At 39.4% G+C, this 19,778-nt stretch overlaps 2 protein-coding genes across 3 annotated transcripts in view; one reads left to right on the forward strand and one right to left on the reverse strand.

Moving 5' to 3' along the window:
- Positions 1–817: 817 nt before the first annotated feature.
- slc9a6a (solute carrier family 9 member A6a) lies at positions 818–14,830 on the reverse strand. 2 transcript variants are annotated; one of them, XR_799718.1, is made up of 17 exons: positions 14,334–14,830; positions 12,173–12,372; positions 11,671–11,748; positions 11,462–11,538; positions 11,205–11,317; positions 10,427–10,532; positions 8,352–8,493; positions 8,113–8,218; positions 7,414–7,502; positions 6,731–6,844; positions 6,359–6,470; positions 6,018–6,171; positions 5,276–5,306; positions 5,109–5,194; positions 4,462–4,567; positions 3,043–3,844; positions 818–1,193 (listed from the first exon to the last, which is right to left on the reverse strand). XR_799718.1 is itself a non-coding variant. In XM_010785652.1 (16 exons), exons 1-16 carry the CDS (start codon positions 14,626–14,628, stop codon positions 3,572–3,574), a joined length of 2,082 nt encoding a protein of 693 aa, XP_010783954.1. In that variant the 5' UTR covers positions 14,629–14,830; the 3' UTR covers positions 1,738–3,571. The 2 variants fall into 2 exon arrangements, 1 of the variants encoding a protein (XP_010783954.1); XM_010785652.1 differs by lacking the exon at positions 818–1,193 and having other exon boundaries at positions 1,738–3,844.
- A 931-nt stretch (positions 14,831–15,761) lies between these two features.
- taf7 (TAF7 RNA polymerase II, TATA box binding protein (TBP)-associated factor) overlaps positions 15,762–19,778 on the forward strand; it is a 9,379-nt gene continuing 5,362 nt past the window's right edge. Inside the window, exons 1-7 of the mRNA XM_010785651.1 lie at positions 15,762–15,932; positions 17,490–17,566; positions 17,655–17,733; positions 18,254–18,387; positions 18,604–18,724; positions 18,856–18,914; positions 19,386–19,458. Of these exons, the coding sequence (XP_010783953.1) occupies positions 15,914–15,932; positions 17,490–17,566; positions 17,655–17,733; positions 18,254–18,387; positions 18,604–18,724; positions 18,856–18,914; positions 19,386–19,458 (562 nt within the window). The 5' untranslated portion in view covers positions 15,762–15,913. The remainder of the gene's footprint in view (positions 15,933–17,489; positions 17,567–17,654; positions 17,734–18,253; positions 18,388–18,603; positions 18,725–18,855; positions 18,915–19,385; positions 19,459–19,778) is intronic.

Here is a 19,778-nt window from a genome sequence, read left to right on the forward strand (position 1 = left end):
AACAACTCTGACAACAAGTATGTTGTTTTTTCTACTTGTAAAAAAGCTTACACTTGGTAACCCATTACCCCATTTCACTGTTGATACTTTGGATAGATGTTTATAATCTGTGAGTGTCCTTTACATATCTGGCTGGAGATATTTCACTGTGAACATTTCCAAGAATAATGGCAGGCTAGCATTTCCCTAAAGAATCCAGTATTGAGGATGCATTTAAATGCAACAGAGGATGCACAGCATAAACCTCCATCTGGTATGTATGTCAAGAGCCTCATTTTGTGGAAATCCTTGTAAGTGAAACTCTTTGCTTTATTTAAAAGCATTACATATTTTATTATGAGTGTGAAAATGGTGGAATGATCCTTGATTGATTTGACGCATTCGACAAAATGAAGAAATGTGAGGAAATCAAGTGTAATGCTGCTGAGAGACCTCTATTATTATCCACACAAGCCAAAGAGCTAAGTGTCCCTTTAAAACAGCTATTTCCTCCCTGGACTTACTCCACTATACAGACATTCTTGAGCCTACTGGAGGGAGTTGTGCCCATATAAGGAACATGTTACCTGATATCTGGCACAAATCGTGCCTGAGAATAAAATGCCATCAGTCTTTTGCTGTGCAGGGTGTGGCTTTCATATTAACACCACTCTGCCTCCATCTGGGATACAATTCTTTATATTCAATAATTTTTGATTTTCTTGTTTCATTAAATGAGGTCCATTGAACGTGACATAAAGAAAGACTTTTAAACTTGGTGAATGTTTAAACACACACACACACACACACACACACACACACACACACACACACACACACACACACACACACACACACACACACACACACACACACACACACACACACACAGAGAGAGAGAAAGAGAGTTTGCAGTATAAAGATAGGGTGGACTGTCTGAAAACACAAAGCACAGCAGGCCTCTTTGGTCAGCTACTTCAGACAGGATTTCCAACGATAAAAGTCGATCACAAGTCACCATTCAGAGAACAGAGAACAGAGAGACGCTGGCAGAGCAGTACGCAAACACCAACATTTCAGCTTTTGCAGATTTCACATTATTTCACATGTCAGTTGAAGATCAGCGGCACACACTCTGCTTGTATATATGTTCTTCCTTTCAGATGAATGATTCATGCTCTGTAGAAGTCGTGTCCACAGCATCAAACTAACACCTGAATGGATGAGATGAAACAACAGTATAAAATGACTTGTATATATCCTTCTCTGTGGTCACTGCAATGTGGAATGAATTATTTACAAAGAAATATCAATAAACCAACTCAACGTCTACTGATCAAGATTCATTAAACTGATTTAAATGAGCTAATTATTCAACAACCTCTCAGAACATAAAGGAAAATCATATAAAAGCAGCTGTGAGGTAAAACACCAGAGGAAAAACAATAAAACATTCTTCAGGGATGAGTGCAAATCATTCAGCTTTCTTTTTTTCATAATCTCGCTGACACAAAATAAAATGAAATAATAGCACGGACAAAAAGTATAAAATGGTAGAAAGAAAAGAGTTTCCTGGATAATGTAGTGTCAATAAGTTGTGAACACTTTCCATTAGGAGTTCCTGCACAGCAGAAGATAACTGTGGAAGGAAAAGCAATATCTTAAAGTCTTCTCTTCCTTCCACCTCTGTATCATCACCAACACACGTCCGACTACCCCTCCCCCATTCCTCATTTCTATCTTATATTACTTTCACTCTTTTAAGAAACCCTTTAATCTTCTCGGGCTTCCATTTTGCAAACACCAACATTTGTTTATTCAGCTCACCAAGACGATAGACCACAAAACGGTAGTGTTAAAATAAGTCAACACGTTCAAACTGTTTTTTGGCTTCAGTTAACATCAATACAGCGTTGCCACGGTGACACCCTATCAACACTTCCTGTAAGACCCGCAGTAACAGCTGACCGACAATCATTAACCCCTCGAGATCACAATTGTGTACAGCAGAGAGAAACATCCAGCACATCAACTATTCTTCTCATAATGATGAACTGTCGCAGCGTCAAGCTTAATATCAGAAATACATTGATTCAAATAATAATCAGGAAGACTTTTCCGTCTTCTTCACAGACTTTATGGTCCTCATTAATCTTATCTCTATTGTTTAGTCGATTGACAAACAATTTTCTTTGATAATAATTACATTTGTTAAGCAAAAATGCCTCACATTCACTGCGTCCAGCTTCTCAAATCTAAACATTTGCTTATTTTTCTTCGTTTTCCATGAGTATAAAGTGAATATCTATGGGTTGTTGATATGAAAAACAAAATCAAGCTTAATCGTATTCATAAAATTGTGAGTTAGTGTGCTTACAAGTAACATGGTACTACGTTCTTATTGTTGGTAAAAAATGACTAACCAATAACAGTTTCCTTAAGAGTCCGGTTGATCTCTATGTTTTTTCAACTTCTTCTAATCAGAAAATGTTCATCCAAAGTCTTAAATTAATGTACGATTGAAATAGAAAATGTATGCACAAAGTTAAATGTTTATGAAAAATGTGACTCGGCTTAAAATAATTAAGCTCTGTTGCAGAAATAATACAAAGGTCGTCTGCGTTCTGTTTTCACAAAATGTCCAAATGCAGGACAGAAATGGCACAAATCGTTCTCTTTTAATTTAGATCTCGGAACAACAGCCCTTCAATCTGCTGTGAGCGACATCAGCTTCTAAAATAAGGTGTAAAGTCCCTCTCTATGTCACAGTCAAAGGTCATTGGGAGAGATCAACAACTTTCACTGCCAGGTTACACTGCATCAGTGGCATCACATTGTTACAGACTATTTACAGGCCAATAGCACAAACTGACAGCCCAAACACTCACTGAGTATATTGCTACCTTATGGACGGAGATGTCTGGATAGTTTTTGTATTTTCTTTTCTTTTTTTACAAAGGAAAACTACCGCCCATCCTGAACTGGCTCTGCTTACAAGAGCTGATCATGGGTTGTCAGGCTTAAAACTACAATTCCCAGGCACTTGATTGTAACAAAACTTACAGTAAAGTCGTCCACTGGGTCAGCAACATTCAAGGTCAGTCCCAATTCACAGAAAGCCCTCAGCCTCCCATACGAAGAAAAAAAAAAACAAGCATCCTCAGCATGCATATCAAAGTTATAGTACTCTGGTGATATACTGTACATCCACAAATAAGCTAGTGGTTGGTACTTGCATTTACACACTAACACATGCTGCTAGACCTCTGCAATGCTACAGTAAGGTGACCGACACACCGCTTTAAGCCAAACTAAGATAATTGAATATCAAAAGAAAGAATTGCAAATAAATAAGTCTATATTACAATTATGGCAGATGCCAGAGAGGTGTGAGAAGAGCAGAGCGAAAATGAGGTAGGGACATTGATTTGTCACTAGAGGAAGTGAGAAAATGAAACAGGGAAGAAAAAGTGTGGTAAGAAGAGGAATGAGGCAGGAGGAAGAGGAGGAGTGTCAGGTACTGGTCTTTGCTCAATGGCTCGGGTAAGTGTGAGGCGGACGGTTTGTCTGGGTCTGCTCTGAGAGCCGGTCTTCACATCCGTAAGCGGTGGTGGGGGTCTGTGAAGGGCGGCTCAGAGTCGTCCATGGGCAGCACCAGGCGCGTGCCCCTCATCACCAGCTCGTGGTCTCCGTACGTCAGCTCTCTGTCCAAGTCCTCCGAGGTGGAAGCGCCCGCAAAGGCTGGAGCTCCACTGGTGTGGGACCCTGACGCGTCCGTGCTGACCGTGATGTCACCGTAGGCCAGGTTGAGGTCACCGTCTGTCAGGATGAGGTCGGAGTCGTCGTCCTTCAACTGGCATTCATTCTGGGGAGAGAGAGGAGACGTCAGATACTCACACAAACCAGACATATCGTGCAAGATGCTATTATAGCACTCTGTGAGGCGGCAGTGGCTCAGTCTGTAGGGACTTGGTCTTGGAACCGAAGGGTCGCCGGTTCACGTCCCGATCGGACCACGACACATAATATGGAGTGAGCTGGTAGCTGGAGAGGTGCCAGTTCACCTCCAAGGCCACTGCCGAGGTGCCCTTGAGCAAGGTACCTAACCTCGAAACTGCTCCCTTGGCGCCGGGTACCTGGCAGCCTCTCTGCTCTGCCACCTCTCCTATCTGCATGTGGTTGTGTTTCTGCATGTATATCCTCTGTGTTTCTGCATGTATATCCTCCCCTGTGTGTGTAATGTGTGTAATCACAACAGAGTGGGGAAAGTGTATCTTCTATATTCATTTTTTTCTTTCATTTTTACTAATAAAAGGTTTGCAAATCTATTCTCGTTCCCTCGTCTGCCCTGATACATTTCTCAACTGAAATGTTTTTGCTTCATGACTCACCAGAGTATCTTTTTGTCTTTGGTTAAAACAGAATAAAACTTCACAAACACAATTCGGCCACAAATAGCTCCCATATGAACCCCTGTCTGACCTCATAGGCCTGAGGGCTGGTGAGGAAGCGGGCGAGGGGTCCGCAGCAGGGGGGCAGCGTGGCCGTGAGGGGGGGGCCGCTGTGAGTCAGGATGGGCTTCACGTAGCTGGAGAGGGGCTTGAGTCAAGGACAAAATACATAGACAACAAGCACTAAAGGAGAGTGGTAAGACACAACAAAGGAACAATAATATTCCTGTATAGTGTGATTCATAAATGCTGACAGTGTATTAAAAAGGTTAAAGGGCAAAATCATCCAAATGTAAGTAATTGAATTAGGTCTTTTACATTAATGACCTTCATTCTACCCAGTTATTAAAAGTGAGTCATCTGTCCTCCAGTCTGTACATGGTGCTCCCTCTGCTGACTGACGCTGAGAACTACTGATGCATCTAGTAGTACTCTCAGTACTCTCAGTCATAATTTATTCTTTATCCAAACCAAAGGCTTTGTAGTTTTTGGTTTTTAATACTGAATAACATTCCTGTTTTTGTTATGCTATTTCATGACTGATTTCCACTGTTTTCTTTTTTACAGACTACTTTTTTTTTTTGATTTCCTGTCAAGTGAGACAAGAGACGAAATAAAAGTATGTTTCTTGAAGTTAAAGACATTGATGAAAACCAATCATCTGTCTTAGAAGGATACTTGTGGTCAAAGTTGTACCACTTTCTGAAGAGCCAGGCACTTTCTTGTTTGGTGCTTCTTCTCTCTGAGCCGTCAGTGATACTCGACTGTAAAAGCACAGAAAATGTGGTTAAGCTGTATTCCTACAGTCACATTGAAGCAATACGTATTTCAACGGCCACACTTACTGAGTTATCTAGATCAGAGTCCACTCCCACTCTGTGGAAGAACAAACAAGCAGATGTCAGTCAGTTGCAAGTATAAACTGTGAAGCTTGTTTCCCCCGTTTAGCAAGTTCCTGAGAGGAAAGGCTGCGCGAAAATGTTGGCGTGCTGTAAAAAAGCTCGAGCATTCACCAGAGCCAAAGGTTAAATAGAAAGACATTTAGAGTTGTAATCCCAGGGAAATGTTAAACATTGGGGTCAGGAAGTCTGGACAAAAGAAGCATTAGAACATTTCTCTGACGTTATCTGAAATTATCCTGACACATTAAACCTCTCCAATGTTCAAAAATACTAGCTGCAAATCCAGTTTGACCCAGGAATAATCATAATAATAATAATAATAAACGTTATTTGCATAGCACTTTTCATGCACAGAGCAGCTCAAAATGCTTTGCAGAACAAAAAGAAAACCTAACAACAATAATAAAATAAATACAGAACAAGATAAAACATCAACAGTGAGCCTAATGAAATGCCCTTGAATAAAGCTGACAAGAAATTAAAATAGAATTTTTTTTTTTTTTAAAGCAAAACGGAAAAAATACATTAAAACATGGACAATGATACCAGTGAGAATTGAAAGTTAAACAAAATCAAAAGCCATATTAAAAAGATCGGATGTCAATTGACTTTTAAACATTTCAAAAGGAGTTTGCTGTTCTAAGATCCACGGCTGGTGGGTCCTACAGGTGAAGAGGAGACATACCGTATGTGCTGGCAGGACAGCATCTGGGTGGTGCCCCCTCCACAAACCCAAACAGTGAAGAAGACCACCAGCAGAGTGGTGGTGAACATCATCTGACGGGCGTATGTGGCCGTGTCCCTGATGGACAGAGCGAAGGTCATCGCGCCTCGGAGTCCTGAAGGGCACAAACAAGGAAGTAAATCAAATCAGGTGACAACTGTTGGTTATCTTTCACTAATCCACAGTGAGCTGCAGGAAACTAGGAAAGGTTTTAGAATTCTAAAAGCCTCAAAAAGGTCTCACTTTCACCCAAATGTTTTTACCCTTATGAACATGTCCTCTCCAATCTGTAAACCACTAACCTGCGAACATCATCATGTGCTGGAAGTTGGATCTGATCTTGTTGCGTCGGCCCAGATTCAGAAGCAGCGACAGAGGGTAGATGTTTGCAGCTCTTCCAATGAACACAGCCACCTGGTTGAGAATGAGGTTAAGGAAAGGAGGACAACACAGAGAGCTACTGAAGTCTCCTCACTCTTTGCCAAACATATTTACTGCTTCTTCAAATCAATTACCGCTTGGTGGTTGACGGCAATACCGTGGGAACACTCTTCCTCTGCAACTTAAAAGTGCTGAAATGAGTGTCAGGTCCAGATTCCTGCACTGATACTTCCATCTTAGTTACATGGTGTGATACGTCAGGCTTTGGGAGCACCAAGTTATGCAAAAGATACAAAAGCTCCCACGATGAACATGGGATTGAAGACGTGGCTCTGGAAGGTGAAGAGGGCCAGGCCCATGTAGGAGAAAATGAAGTTCTCTGCCAGGAAATTCAGCAGCTCAAACAGCTGCAACACAGAAAAACAACATCGACTGATTGAGATAAAAGCAACCAAATGACATTCAGAAACACAGGGGAAGAGATTCAAAATACACCTGGCTTCCTTTGCTTTGACCGCAGTGGAGCTTACGATTTCAGTGCACGTACTAATGCAGTTATTTGGTATCATTATACTTGTAAAGAAGTCACCTTAACACTTAGAATAACACTGTTGAGAGGAATGAGAAAAAAGGGTTTTAGCTTAGATGGAAATGTAGATACACATTTTGAGGGTAACCAGGAATGTGGAGAAGAATAAATTATATAATATAAAATGTCTCTTTTTTAATCTATCAAATCAATAGATCAATCAACAGGTGAATTGAAACGAATACATCAGAAAGTACATAAGTGCAGCAAACCTATGACTATTGTACAAAGTTAAAGTGTGTAAATGTACAAACGTCTGATAGCTGTGTGATACTTTTGTAAAAAAAAAGCCACTAATAAAATGCCACTTATAATTCTTTGTACTCCTCTCAAAATAAACACAAACATGGAGGAACCATAGAAACAGATGGAGCAGTGGTGTCTGACCTGTTTGGTTCTGTCCTGGGAGTCAGGAGACAGGTTGTTGAAGGTGTAGTGAGCCTGAGTGATGCCACAGAACAACACCGCGACCACACCTGCAACACACCGGAGACACAGAAGATTATTACTTACACACAAACATCAACGACATTCCTGTTTGCATCTCTGTATGTAAATGACTGGATGTTGTATACTTTATAATACTGAGTACCATATTACTTTATTTTAGATTTGATTGATGTATATATATGTTGCCCCTTATTTGAACTTGCACAGTTGTTATGTCTTAGTCTGTCATTTTGCCTTTACTTTTGCAAATGTCCTTTTTTTTAAAATACATATTTCATGAGCATATTCAGAGGGATACTGCATTCCAAGATGTTCATTGCCAAAAAGGGTTGACTGAAATCGTTCTGCAGATGAATGATAATAACAGAACTTGAAAAGTGAAGTTACAACACTTTGATGATATTGAACATAAATATTTAAATTTAGATTTTTAAACTTGAATGTAGCTGCAACAGTTCGTGCAACTACATTTATAAACCAGGTGTGTGTGTGTGTGTGTGTGTGTGTGTGTGTGTGTGTGTGTGTGTGTGTGTGTGTGTGTGTGTGTGTGTGTGTGTGTGTGTGTGTGTGTGTGTGTGTGTGTGTGTGTGTGTGTGTGTGTGTGTGTGTGTGTGTGTGTGTGTGTGTGTGTGTTACCTGTGAAGCCACAGGCCTCAGCGAGCAGGAACGTGCTCCAGGACATGAGGAAGAAGAGAGCCGTCTCCAACAGCGGGAAATCCCTCAGTTTAGTGAACTTAGTGACGTACGGACAAGAAGTCAAGGAGTTTAACAAAGACACTGCAAAATCAATTCATGTTAAAGCATCTACGAAAACTGTTGGGAGACATATGAATGAATGAATAATTGAATGAATAATTAAATGAGAGAAAAGATATGAGAGCAGTGACGACTCCGGTGGCCACTCCGAGTGCGAAGGAGCCGCTGAAAACCCCGATGAACATCCCGAAAGACTTCAGCAGCGCCATGACCTCGAACGTGTGGCTGTTGTCCCCTTGTGGCTGGTACGCTACTATAGACCTGATCCAAAGAACAGTTAGAGAGAGTCAATCATGAACAAACTTGAACAAAACTCACTTCACAGCTTATCAAACTAAAGTAAAGGACTGCGTTCACAAAAGGCAGAAGGCTTGAACAACATGATGTAACTTCCTAACCTGGTCTGTAAATAGCAAACTCCTCGCCTAAAGTAGGTCCCTCTTATTTTTAAGAATATATTTTATGCTTTTCTATTTCTTTATTAGATACAGCTGAAGATCAACATGAGAGGGCGAGAGAAAGGCAGCAGAATGCAGGTCTGCAGTAAAGACTCAGGCTTAGAGCAAGGGCAGCAGAGCAGTCACATCAAACACAGCACACTTCTTCTGATAAAGATAAAAGCAATATAGAAGTCAGAATGTTGGATCGAATGTGACTCGGTGTTAATAATCAACTTAGTAACTTTTAAGCATGACACTTTCTGAGTGAAATTGCAGTGTTAAACAGTAAAGATATGTCATCTATTCTTTGGACTGCATGTCGTGCAGGTGAGTTGATGCTATGGTCAAGATATTTTGCTAAGGTAACTTGTTCTGGGTGGCTTCACTTTGTACCTTCAATACACTGAGAACATTATCTGTATTGCTCTGATTATTGCTTTGGTACTTGTTGATTCTGACTGGTGGTTCATATAAAGTGAAGTGGGAGCATGACAGAGTATAAGGATCGATGTGGGGTTTGTCTTTAAAATAACTCAATGAAATTGTCAATGCCTTTAAAGCCAATATGCATCCACTATTTCCCAAAGATCTTGTGCCGGGTTGGAACAAAAGATGATGAAACTTAATAAACGCTCTGGTCTTACTACACGTTATTTTAACAACCAACCACAACAAGAAGAGAGGGGCCGTGTTTTTTTTTGCCAAACATTCAACATCATTACTTTTCTTTCTACAAGGTTAACAACCATGTTTTCTCCGGAGAGAAAGACTACAGAGCTACTTGTTTGGGTTTATGAAAATGTCTTTATAACACTTCCAATGTTTGAAAGGCTGCTCATTGACATATCTGTGTGGTAGCTACAGTGAACGGCACAGTATTAAAGATTAAATGTGTAATCCATCGACTTGATGTCAGGTGGTAGTCAACACTGAACCATCATCCAACCAAATGAACAAAAGACATATTTAAAGATCAAACCTCGCATCAAACCTGGGTCGAATATCTTTAAGCTGGGATGAGAAGGATTGTATCGCAGCAAAATAACTCAAAATTCAGCACGAAAGTTATTCAAAAAAGTGAAACAAATATTCTGCTGAGGTACTTTTGCGATAAAATGCTTTGAAAGGGATATATATTTATGTATGCAGTCTACATCCACAGCCCCCACACTCACAAAACAAATCACCAGGCATTTTGTCTACAAGCATTCCTGGCACCCTGCCTTCTCTCTGGCTTTTGTATATAGGCCTACAGTATCTCCAAAAAAATCATAGGAATATGAATGTGCTGACTCAAAACACCACAAAACCATTTACAAGAAACCCCAAAAGTATGAATAAATGCATCTCTGGTTGAATAAGCCAGAGTTGAGAAAACAAATGGCTGGTGATTGTTCATGTTTGTCCCAAGGCACCGCAAAGGCCCACAATGCCATGCTCCACTTAGTGCACCCGCTCAGTGGGCCGGGCTGAGTCTCGCTGCGGGGACCGGCCCCTCCACTGCGCCTGATATTTATAATTCTGTGGAGTCCGACGTAGAGGAGGAGATAAAAATGATGTTGGACCACCTTGTGTTAAGCATAGCGTTAATGAGAAAATGATATTATATAGGTTAGTTCAAAGGTCACTGCGGATCCATACAAAGGCATGACTTGAACATTTCTCTCATTGGAGCAGCTGTGTGTGCGTTGAAGTTGGACAGGGTTACATGCAGACTCATGGTTCGAGAGTGATGTGATTTCAAAACAACTTACGAGGACAGAACCACGGCAACCGCATCGTTCAGTACGCTCTCTCCGAACAGCAGAGCGTAGAGGTCCACGTCCACCTGCAGCTCGTTGAAGATAGCCAGGACCGTCACTGTGAACAAAAAGAACACACTCAATCCCTCTGGTCTTCTGCATGCTAGAGTCATGTCAAGAGTTGTGTCGATCACATACATATATTAACACTGTAAAAGTCCATGTCAGTGCCCAACATTCAGTTCTAATTCAATTTTTATTATAGTCCCTTTATTGAAAATAGAAAAAAAATCAAAACGTGCACTGACAGACTTTAAACTGCAAATTAGGAAAATAAAATGAAGGAAATAAAAAGGCAAAAATGTTTTTCCAAGTTTTTATAACACTTGTTTGTGTTTTCTGAGCTTTTTCCTTTGCCAGTTTAAAACCCTTTTTACCAGCTGTGGATCACATCGCCATCCTCCCTTTGCATTGTGGGTAAAATAGTGTCTATCAAAGCAAAATCCAAGAACTGGGCAGCTGTAAAAGACATGATGCTGATTGTTCCAGTCTGAATATATTGTATACAATTGACCATTTTTGTTGTTGTACTTTTTTGTTTTGCTTTGCTTTTCCATAACAGAACGACAAACAATTGAAATGTATGATGAGTTGCTTGTGTCTTCGACTATTTGTGAGAACCTTTACTACATGTTTGGAGCAATTCAAGACATAAAAGTGACTCCAGGTTATAATGAGTGTAACTTGTAAGCAAATTCAAACTTTGAGGACTAAGAATAAGCATACGCACCGGGGTCTGTGGCTGAGAGAATGGCTCCGAAGAAAAGACAATCGGTGAAGAAGAAGTCTCCACCCAGCTGTCCCACCTGCTTCATCAGCAACACACAGCCATACATCAGCAGCCTGACGGAGGGACAGCAGGTGGTTCAGCACATCATCATAAACAACACTGGCTTTATTGGCGTTAAAGACTGGCAATTTAGAGACATATGTGGGAAATCAGAATGATGGATGTCTCTTTTAGGTTTTGCAAATGAACAATCTTACCCAATAATAAAACAGGAAACAACTGTTCCCATGAAGGCGTAGGCCAGGATGGATCCCATATTAAGGAAAAAGTGTCTCTGAAAGAAAATGAAAACAAGTTCAACTTCATGAGGAGAGGACAGTATGCCATTAGGAATCAAATGTGGTCAAAGTATTTTACCCATTGAGTTCATATGCAATAGTGGAGAGTAGCTTAAATACTACTGTACCCTTTTCAAGCTGTAGCCTGCATGGAAGATGATCGGAGGTAGGAGGATATTGAAGAAAACTTCAGGGTCAAAGGTCACCTTAGTCACATAAAAAAAAAACAGTATCACATTATAGTTGTTATAATTCAAATTGACCAATAAAAGAGACTACTTCTTTCATCGATACTATTTGGCTGATGCATTTTGGATCATTTAAATAAGTGAATTAATCATAAACGGCACATCTGGGACGTCATGAAGTAGCTTCCAGGACACATTTGTTGTTTTTGGGGTATGATTTTCTTCAAAAGTAGGGCACCTAATGATCCCAGTCCTCAGAGATGCACACTGAACCACAACATGCTAATCATGGCTCCAAAAAATCAAAGTGATCCTTAAGCAAAGTCATTCATTAGAATGTGTTACGTTCTTGTGAACAATACAGTAAGCACTTTACAGGTTGTGTGGTAAAACATCTAATGTCAACCAATCAAATATTTCAAACTCAATTGATGGACCGCACCTTCCTCAGCATCTCATTATCTTGTATGTCGTTGACCTCGTTGGCACCGATCTCTCCTTTCAGAGTGTACTCGTAGAATTTGCCACTGACGTTGACCAGCAGGGTGGCGGGGCTGGCGTTAACGTGGCAGCTCATCGTGACGTTGCTAATGTCCCGAGGAACATGGATACCATAGCGCAACACCGCGCCAACAAGTACACCTAGTGGGAAAAAAGAGGGAGAACGAAGGGGGAAAGTTCATTTATGTAAGCTCTATGTGCTACCAAGTCCAACAAGGAAAATGTACAAGGAGAAGTTGATAGAGAAGTGAACATATTGTTGATAGAGAAGTGAACATATGGTGTTCATGATTCTGGGACTGCCTGGTTTCAGGGACGCATCAAACGTAAAGCAAGATGACTCTGTGGTAACCAATTGAAAAAAAAGGCAACTTCCTCAAAAAGCCAAAACTCAATGATGGCATAAATTGAGTGTAGAAATGACATGTAACAAATGAATTTGAGAATGAAATGCCCTTTCAGATATGAGCTGGGAAAACAAGGCCCTCGTACATCCAAAAATGCAAAGCAAAGCACAGCCACACAGGTATCGTGCTGTGGTTTTAAGCTGATTATTGACTCTGAAGAATGTTGAGTGAAGCTATGCTGTGTGACAACAAACACAAATGCTTATCAAAATAAGAATGTCGCCACCTGGCAAAACTAACATATAATAGAGTACAAGATGTCAAGCTCTGTTTGAACATGTCCACACTTTTTAAGAATATGTCGGCCTTTTTAGAACCAGACATTTTGACTTCTCAAGCAGGCAGAGATTACCCTGTTGTGGATGGCTCTGTGCCATTTAAGTTCTCCAGTGTGCCAAGCCAGTGAGCCAGCAAGGCAACAATCCTGGAACTGACACACAGTTGTGATTGACTTGTTGTGACGTTGTTGTGGTTGCTGTTGTTTTAAAGGGTTATTGTTTAATAGTTTGTACTGCACAATATATCATTTGTTATCTTTGTTTTGTGTATTTTCCTACTATGTCCAAATGTTTGCTGTGAAAAAAACAGGCTATACAAGCAAAAACATATTTGCAAGTTAAACATAATTCTACAACAGCATGACCAACTTCTCATCCATTCATAAAGTTATTTACTTTAGATTAAATAATGTTGTCAACAACCTAGAGATGCCAGTGAGTGGTGTTTGTCCAACCAGGGGTTTTTTTGTTTTTTCAGTAAAGGAGGAAACAGTCAGTCACACATTGTGCAGCCTGCCAGACATGATGTGTGTTTCGAGCTCTTTTACTAGACACCACAGTTTAGAGAAGTGACATTTTGGGACTACTTTTCAATGCAACGGGTGGCAAACAAAACACAACAGCTGCCTGGATGTAATTTTCAAGATCAAGCAGGTTGATGTTTATACTGCCGTAAAAAAAAGCGTGTTACTTTATAGCATCTATCTGGAACCATTATACTGCTATACCCAATTAGGTATAGAACAGGCCACCGAATATCTCTATTAGGCCCATTATCGGAAATTAGTTATTTTCCTCACATGCCACTTTTGCATGTCTCTGAACGCTTTTCAATGTTATAGTCTGTGGTGTTAATCTATGTAGAACGCTTTAGAAGTGTTTCTAATACACAGTTTGTTCATCCCATTGAACTTGAAGTAATGTCTAGTGTGATGTAAAAACAAAACGGCAATATTACAAGTATTCCCTGAAAATAAGTCAGATTTTCTGGGATTTTAGTTACTATTTTATTTTGTTGTTATCAAGATTGGGTATATATACATATCTTAATATATGAAACTATCACCACCATACTACTCAAGGTAATACTACAAGATGTCTGCAGGTTATTGTAACAGTGTTTTACATTTGGCAGTAAAATAGTTATACAAATTGGTTTGACATTGTCCTTTAGGAGGAAAGATTTCTTCATCTGTTGTGATTTTTGATTGATTTTTTTTTTGCAGTGTGTAGTTTGCCTTATGTTGTTATTTCCTTCAGTCTCTTGTTATTTCCTAAATGTACCAACATGCGCCACAGCTTCATATCTTATTTCCGGGGATTGTAGAGCAGATCTAGTTATTGAAATGCAACCATTCACAACATCCTCATCATGATCGTTCTCATGACGTCTCTCGGTCACGGTGGAGCATCTCACCGTAAATCATGGCCAGTCCAGTTTCATGCAGAAACCTGAAGCGCCTGTGCTTGAACAGCCAGATGGTGAGGATGGTGAGGGTGAGGAGCATGATGAAGATGAGCAGGTCCGCGGTGTCCTGCCTGTGGCTCTCCTCAGCCCTTTTCTCTGTGACGATGTTCTCCATGGCACTGTCCTCCTCCAGAGAAGATGCTGCTCGGCAAACACAGATGCTCACAGACACAGTGACTAGCATGAGAAGCCACAGCGTCCTCGTTGCCCTCCAGGCGCTGCTGACAGTGAATTTAAACACCATGACGGCTTTTTTTGCAGTCAAATGCTGCAGTGTCGTCGTGGATAAAAGCAAACTTTGTCCTAATGTGCTTCACGAACTGGGGGGAGAAGAGAGCAGAAAGACGACAGCAACAGAGCAGTCGATTCCGGCCCGGAAGTGAAAACTACTTTTTTCCAGAAAGTGTTCAATGTTTTTTCCGATGTAAAAGCACCATGTCATGATGTCGCTTGTTAAAATAAACCGTTGAACATAATTATCAGCGTATGTGTAATTTATCCAATTTGTGAATGAACAACGTCATCTATTTGGCCTTTTTTAAATTGGGTGTTTCCATATCTGGTGTTACTTGTTCTAACTGAGGACTCTTATTATGAAATCTACTGTTTTCATTATTTTTTACAGGAAGTAAAAAATAAATAGCTATTATTAACTAGTTCTCTTATTTGATCAACGTGGCACTAATATGTGCAACATTAAATATGTGTTGTTTAATACAACATATGTTGTCAAAAATCGATAAAATACACATCTTTTTATCCAGGGCGTTATTTATTACTACCACATAGTACAACCTATGAATACGTCTAACATCATGAAAACAGATAACCGTAATATTAAAAAAATTCTAAACACAATATATTTTAGTATGATATTTTCCCTAATATGTTGTTATTATACATCCATGTATTTTCCCCCCGAAACAGATCTGTCTAACAAGTCTCGCGATACAGAAAACTAGACGAGACTAAATGTGACGTTCGGAATTATCGGAAATTACACATAAGCTAGCTAAACTAGCATTGTTTTTTCTGTCCAGTAGAAAATGTGATTAATTTAATTTGATTGAAGAAATGCAATGAAGTGTATACTGGATAGTTAGTTTGCAAGTCAAATACAATACCAACAAAAGACAATGCTGTTAAACAACGTAGTGCTCTAACATGTGTCACATTAGTACTCTACAACAAAATGATAACATCTATCATATTCTTTGTGGTTATTTAACAGAGATATACTGGAAGGTATGAAGTGTCTCTGAGAAAGGGCAATACCGTTTATCTTCTTTTTTGGTCGGGTACTGGAAAGTGTGCTGATAGATGTTAGAAATGTTGGAAATGTCCGAGGAGTACCTGAATGTAGCACTAGTCAACACAATCACCATCCCATATTTCTCTCAGCCATGTTAATGTCAGCTTCGTGTTGGTAAGCTGTGTTGTCTATTAATCAAACCCAACATATTTGGGCATTCTTTTTTACGATTTAAGCTGATTTGGGCCCCTTTACTGTCCAAATTACAGCAACGAAGATGACATCTAAAGTGAAAGGTACGTTAAAAGCCTTTGTAATTGTTTAGCCTAACTGCTAAGCTAATGATAGCTAACGTTAGAAGAACCCTCTTTTGTAAACATATCGTCCCCGCTAATGCAATTTTGTTGAAATCAATTCATTAGAACAAGTAACAAGTGGAACGTTTTAAGATAATGTTGCTGTAGACATGAACAACAGTGTTCACTAGTTAGTTACGGTTTCATCAGGGTTGTCTGTAGCATCATACACCGGTTGCTTGTTAACGGTATGTAAAGTAAAAGATGTGTAACGTTGATTCAGGCGTACCCAGAGGAGGAGATCGAAGTACTCAGATCTTGTACTTGAGTAAAAGTAGAAGTACCACAGTGTAGGAATACTCTGTTTCAAGTGAAAGTCCTGCAATCAAAATGTTACTCAAGTAAAAGTACAAAAGTATGATCATTAAAATATACTTAAAGTACCAAAAGTAAAAGTACTAATTTTGCAGATTGGCCCATTTCCGAATAATATACATATTATGTTTTGATTATAATTATTGAAGCTGTTTATCCAAGCTGGTAAAGATGCAGCCAATTTGTATTACTTTGTATACTGCAGTGTAGCTTTGGAACTGTAAGTGTTATTTAGGTGTTGATTGTTTTTCAAATCATTAATTAAAATATGCAAAGTAACTAAATGTAATAATAATAAATAAATGTAGTGGAATAAAACTACAGTATTTACCTCTGAATTATAGTGGGGTAGGAAAACAAAGTAGGTAACATTGAAATAAAAAGTAAAGGACAATTATTTTAAAATTGTGCTTGAGTAAAACTACTTAGTTGCTTTACACCACTGTGCGTACTTTACTCAACTCGTCCTTGGTCACTCACTTGACTTAAACATCTGCTAAACACAGTCTTACATTCATACTATGATGTTTCAAACTAATTAAGTCTGCCTCTTATTTAACTAATAATAACTATTCATCTTGAGAGCCGTCTTGATAGTGTTGCCTGTAAGGTATAATGATGACGAACCAGTGGTGGAATGTCAATATGTACATTGCACATATAGGTACTTGTACTTTACTATTACATTACTTTCATGTCATGGTACTTTATACTTTTACTCCACTACAATTGGTCTGAAAATGTTGTACCTGTTTACTCCACTACATTTATTTAACATATTTGGTTACTAGTTACTTTGCAGACTTATGTTATTAGTAAAAATATAAATCAACAAACACATTATCATATAGTATTGAAGGTTAAGCCACCCAATAGTAATTCAAGTAATTCAAATACCACACGTTTACCAATTACAAGACTGAAGTGAGGAAAACATTATTGCATCAATAAGTATAATACAATCATTTAAAATATATGCTGCTTAAATAGGCCTTTCTGCATAATGATTCATTTTACTTTTGGTACTTAAAGTGTATTTTAATACAATTTTGCATGCAGGACATTTAATTGTAGCAGAGAGTATTTTCGCACTATAATATTGATACTTATACTTAAGTAAATAACCTGAATACTGAGAAGCTTTTCTACCATGGTGTTCATGCTGGTCTGTTTTGATTCTAGTGGGGAAGGCCGGCTCAAAGAATAAGGAGGACGCTCCTTATGAGTTGGAGAGTCAGTTTGTCCTGAGGCTTCCTTCGGTGAGACAAACTGAAACAGATTATTTCTATAAAATCCCATGTGATCATTTGCTGAGAATGATGTGGATTCAACATGTATCTTTTACAGGAGTACGCCTCGACAGTAAGAAGGATTGCACAGTCAAGCAGCCAGAACATTAAAGACAGACTCACCATCGAGTTGCATCGTAAGCACATTTCTCGGTGCTCTTAGTCCTGGTTTTTGTGTCCGACCTGTGTGACATTACTGTTGAAACAACACTTTAATTTGTCTTACTAATCACTATCTTATCTTATCGCTGTCTATTGATAAAGATGTAATTATATTGATTTAAAATTCAGTACAGAATATGTGAAAGTATTCCTACAGTGAAAGATGTTTAATCTTTTGTATTTGTTGTAGTTTATTTTTAGGGTACTGATATATTTCAATTCACAAACATTGGCATTTTCTCAAAATAGTTTTAACTGCAAATATGTGAAAATGGCCTTTTTTTTTTATCCAGTTTTGTTACACTACATTACTTACTACAATGATCCTCAAACTCAAGTGTCATGGTCTTCATGACCTAATCATCTTTAGATGTCTGAGAACCATTTGTACTAACCACTTTTCACCTTAACAGTGACTGCAGTGTCCTAATGACAATGCTTATCTCACACACAACATGCCATTATAACGAATGATGTGGTCCCTCTCATTCGTAGCTGATGGTCGTCACGGCATAGTGCGAGTCGACCGCGTCCCTCTGGCCTGCAAACTGGTGGATCTGCCCTGTATGATTGAGTCTCTGAAAACCGTGGACAAGAAGACATTTTACAAGACTGCAGATGTCTGCCAGGTAAACCTCTGCAGTGGCATTACATTCAGGACGTCTTACCTACAGGATACATGGATTATGACACGTGGATAAAAAGCCTGGTAGATCAGCACCCTGGCATTAGAAATGAAAGATGTGATATTCATTTATTAAACAGTTTTATTAACATTTAATTAACAACATGAATCAACAGACTGCAGAGTAATGAACTATGTATTCCTTGCATCCTTGGGTTAGATGCTGGTATGTACACTAGATGGAGACCTTTACCCTCCTTTAGAGGAGCCAACTGGAACCGACCCCAAGAGCAAGAAGAAGGACAAAGATAAGGACAAGAAATTTGTTTGGAACCACGGCAGTAAGTAGACAGATATCTAACAGCTGTCAGTGCTGAACTCTTGGCACATCAGCAATGCAGGAACCATACATTTACTTTCACAGGATATGGAGCCGTTTCCCCTTAACTCATCCTGTTGTTTTTGTCTCCAGTTACTTGCCCCCTGAAGAACACACGCAAGAGAAGATTTAGGAAAACTGCAAAAAAGAAGGTTTTTGACATATTAATTTCCCTTCAGCTCTGCCCTCCCCTCTCTCATCCATCTCTTTAGCGTCTGGTTGTCCATCTCTTTCCTAGGCTCTCTTCCAACAACACATTTACATTTCATAAAACAGAAACTGTGGTGATAGTGAAAACTAAGATTTACATATAAATAAAGCCCTTCCATCTTAGTTTGCCCCAAAGGTATGCAGAAAAGCAATTTCTCTATTGCCTTGATCAAAGTGAAAGCGAGTGTGCTTGAGCACTACACTTCTACTTTGGCTTCTGAATAAATCTCTGACGGTGCACAGCCGAGGCATATTGATTTGGCCCCTTCTGTTTTTAATCGCTAATGTGCTTTCTGGCATGTGGCCAGCTGCTACCTTTGAGTGTGTGTGTGTGGGAGAGACGCAGCGATAGAGAGCGAGATAGATGCCGCTAACACTCCTTGTAACCCAATCTCTTTCTCTCTCTCTTGCAGTACATTGAATCTCCTGATGTGGAAAAGGAGGTGAAGAGATTGCTGAGCACAGACGCTGATGCTGTCAATGTTCGTATCCTTTTAGCCAAATATTCTACACGTCCACCTCGTGCAGTTTCAAAATCATACCAAAACATCACTGGTGTTCATCTCATAGAACGGCATGATGGTTATCTTCTTTATGAATACAAAATCCAACCCCCTTAGCTTCAGCCTTTAAGAAGCTTCAGATGTTCATACTATTTGTCACTTTCACATAAACACCACCTCACTCCCATCTAAGCCATGTTGGGTAAACTACCTTTTTATATCTGCTCTCTGATCTCTCGACGAATTGAAAGTACTTACTGCCTGAGATCCCATGATGTTGTTTTATTAAATGTGCCAAGTGCT

This window comes from Notothenia coriiceps, unplaced genomic scaffold, assembly GCF_000735185.1.
Source record: "Notothenia coriiceps isolate Sejong01 unplaced genomic scaffold, NC01 NC01_scaffold00028133, whole genome shotgun sequence".
NCBI lineage: Eukaryota > Metazoa > Chordata > Actinopteri > Perciformes > Nototheniidae > Notothenia > Notothenia coriiceps.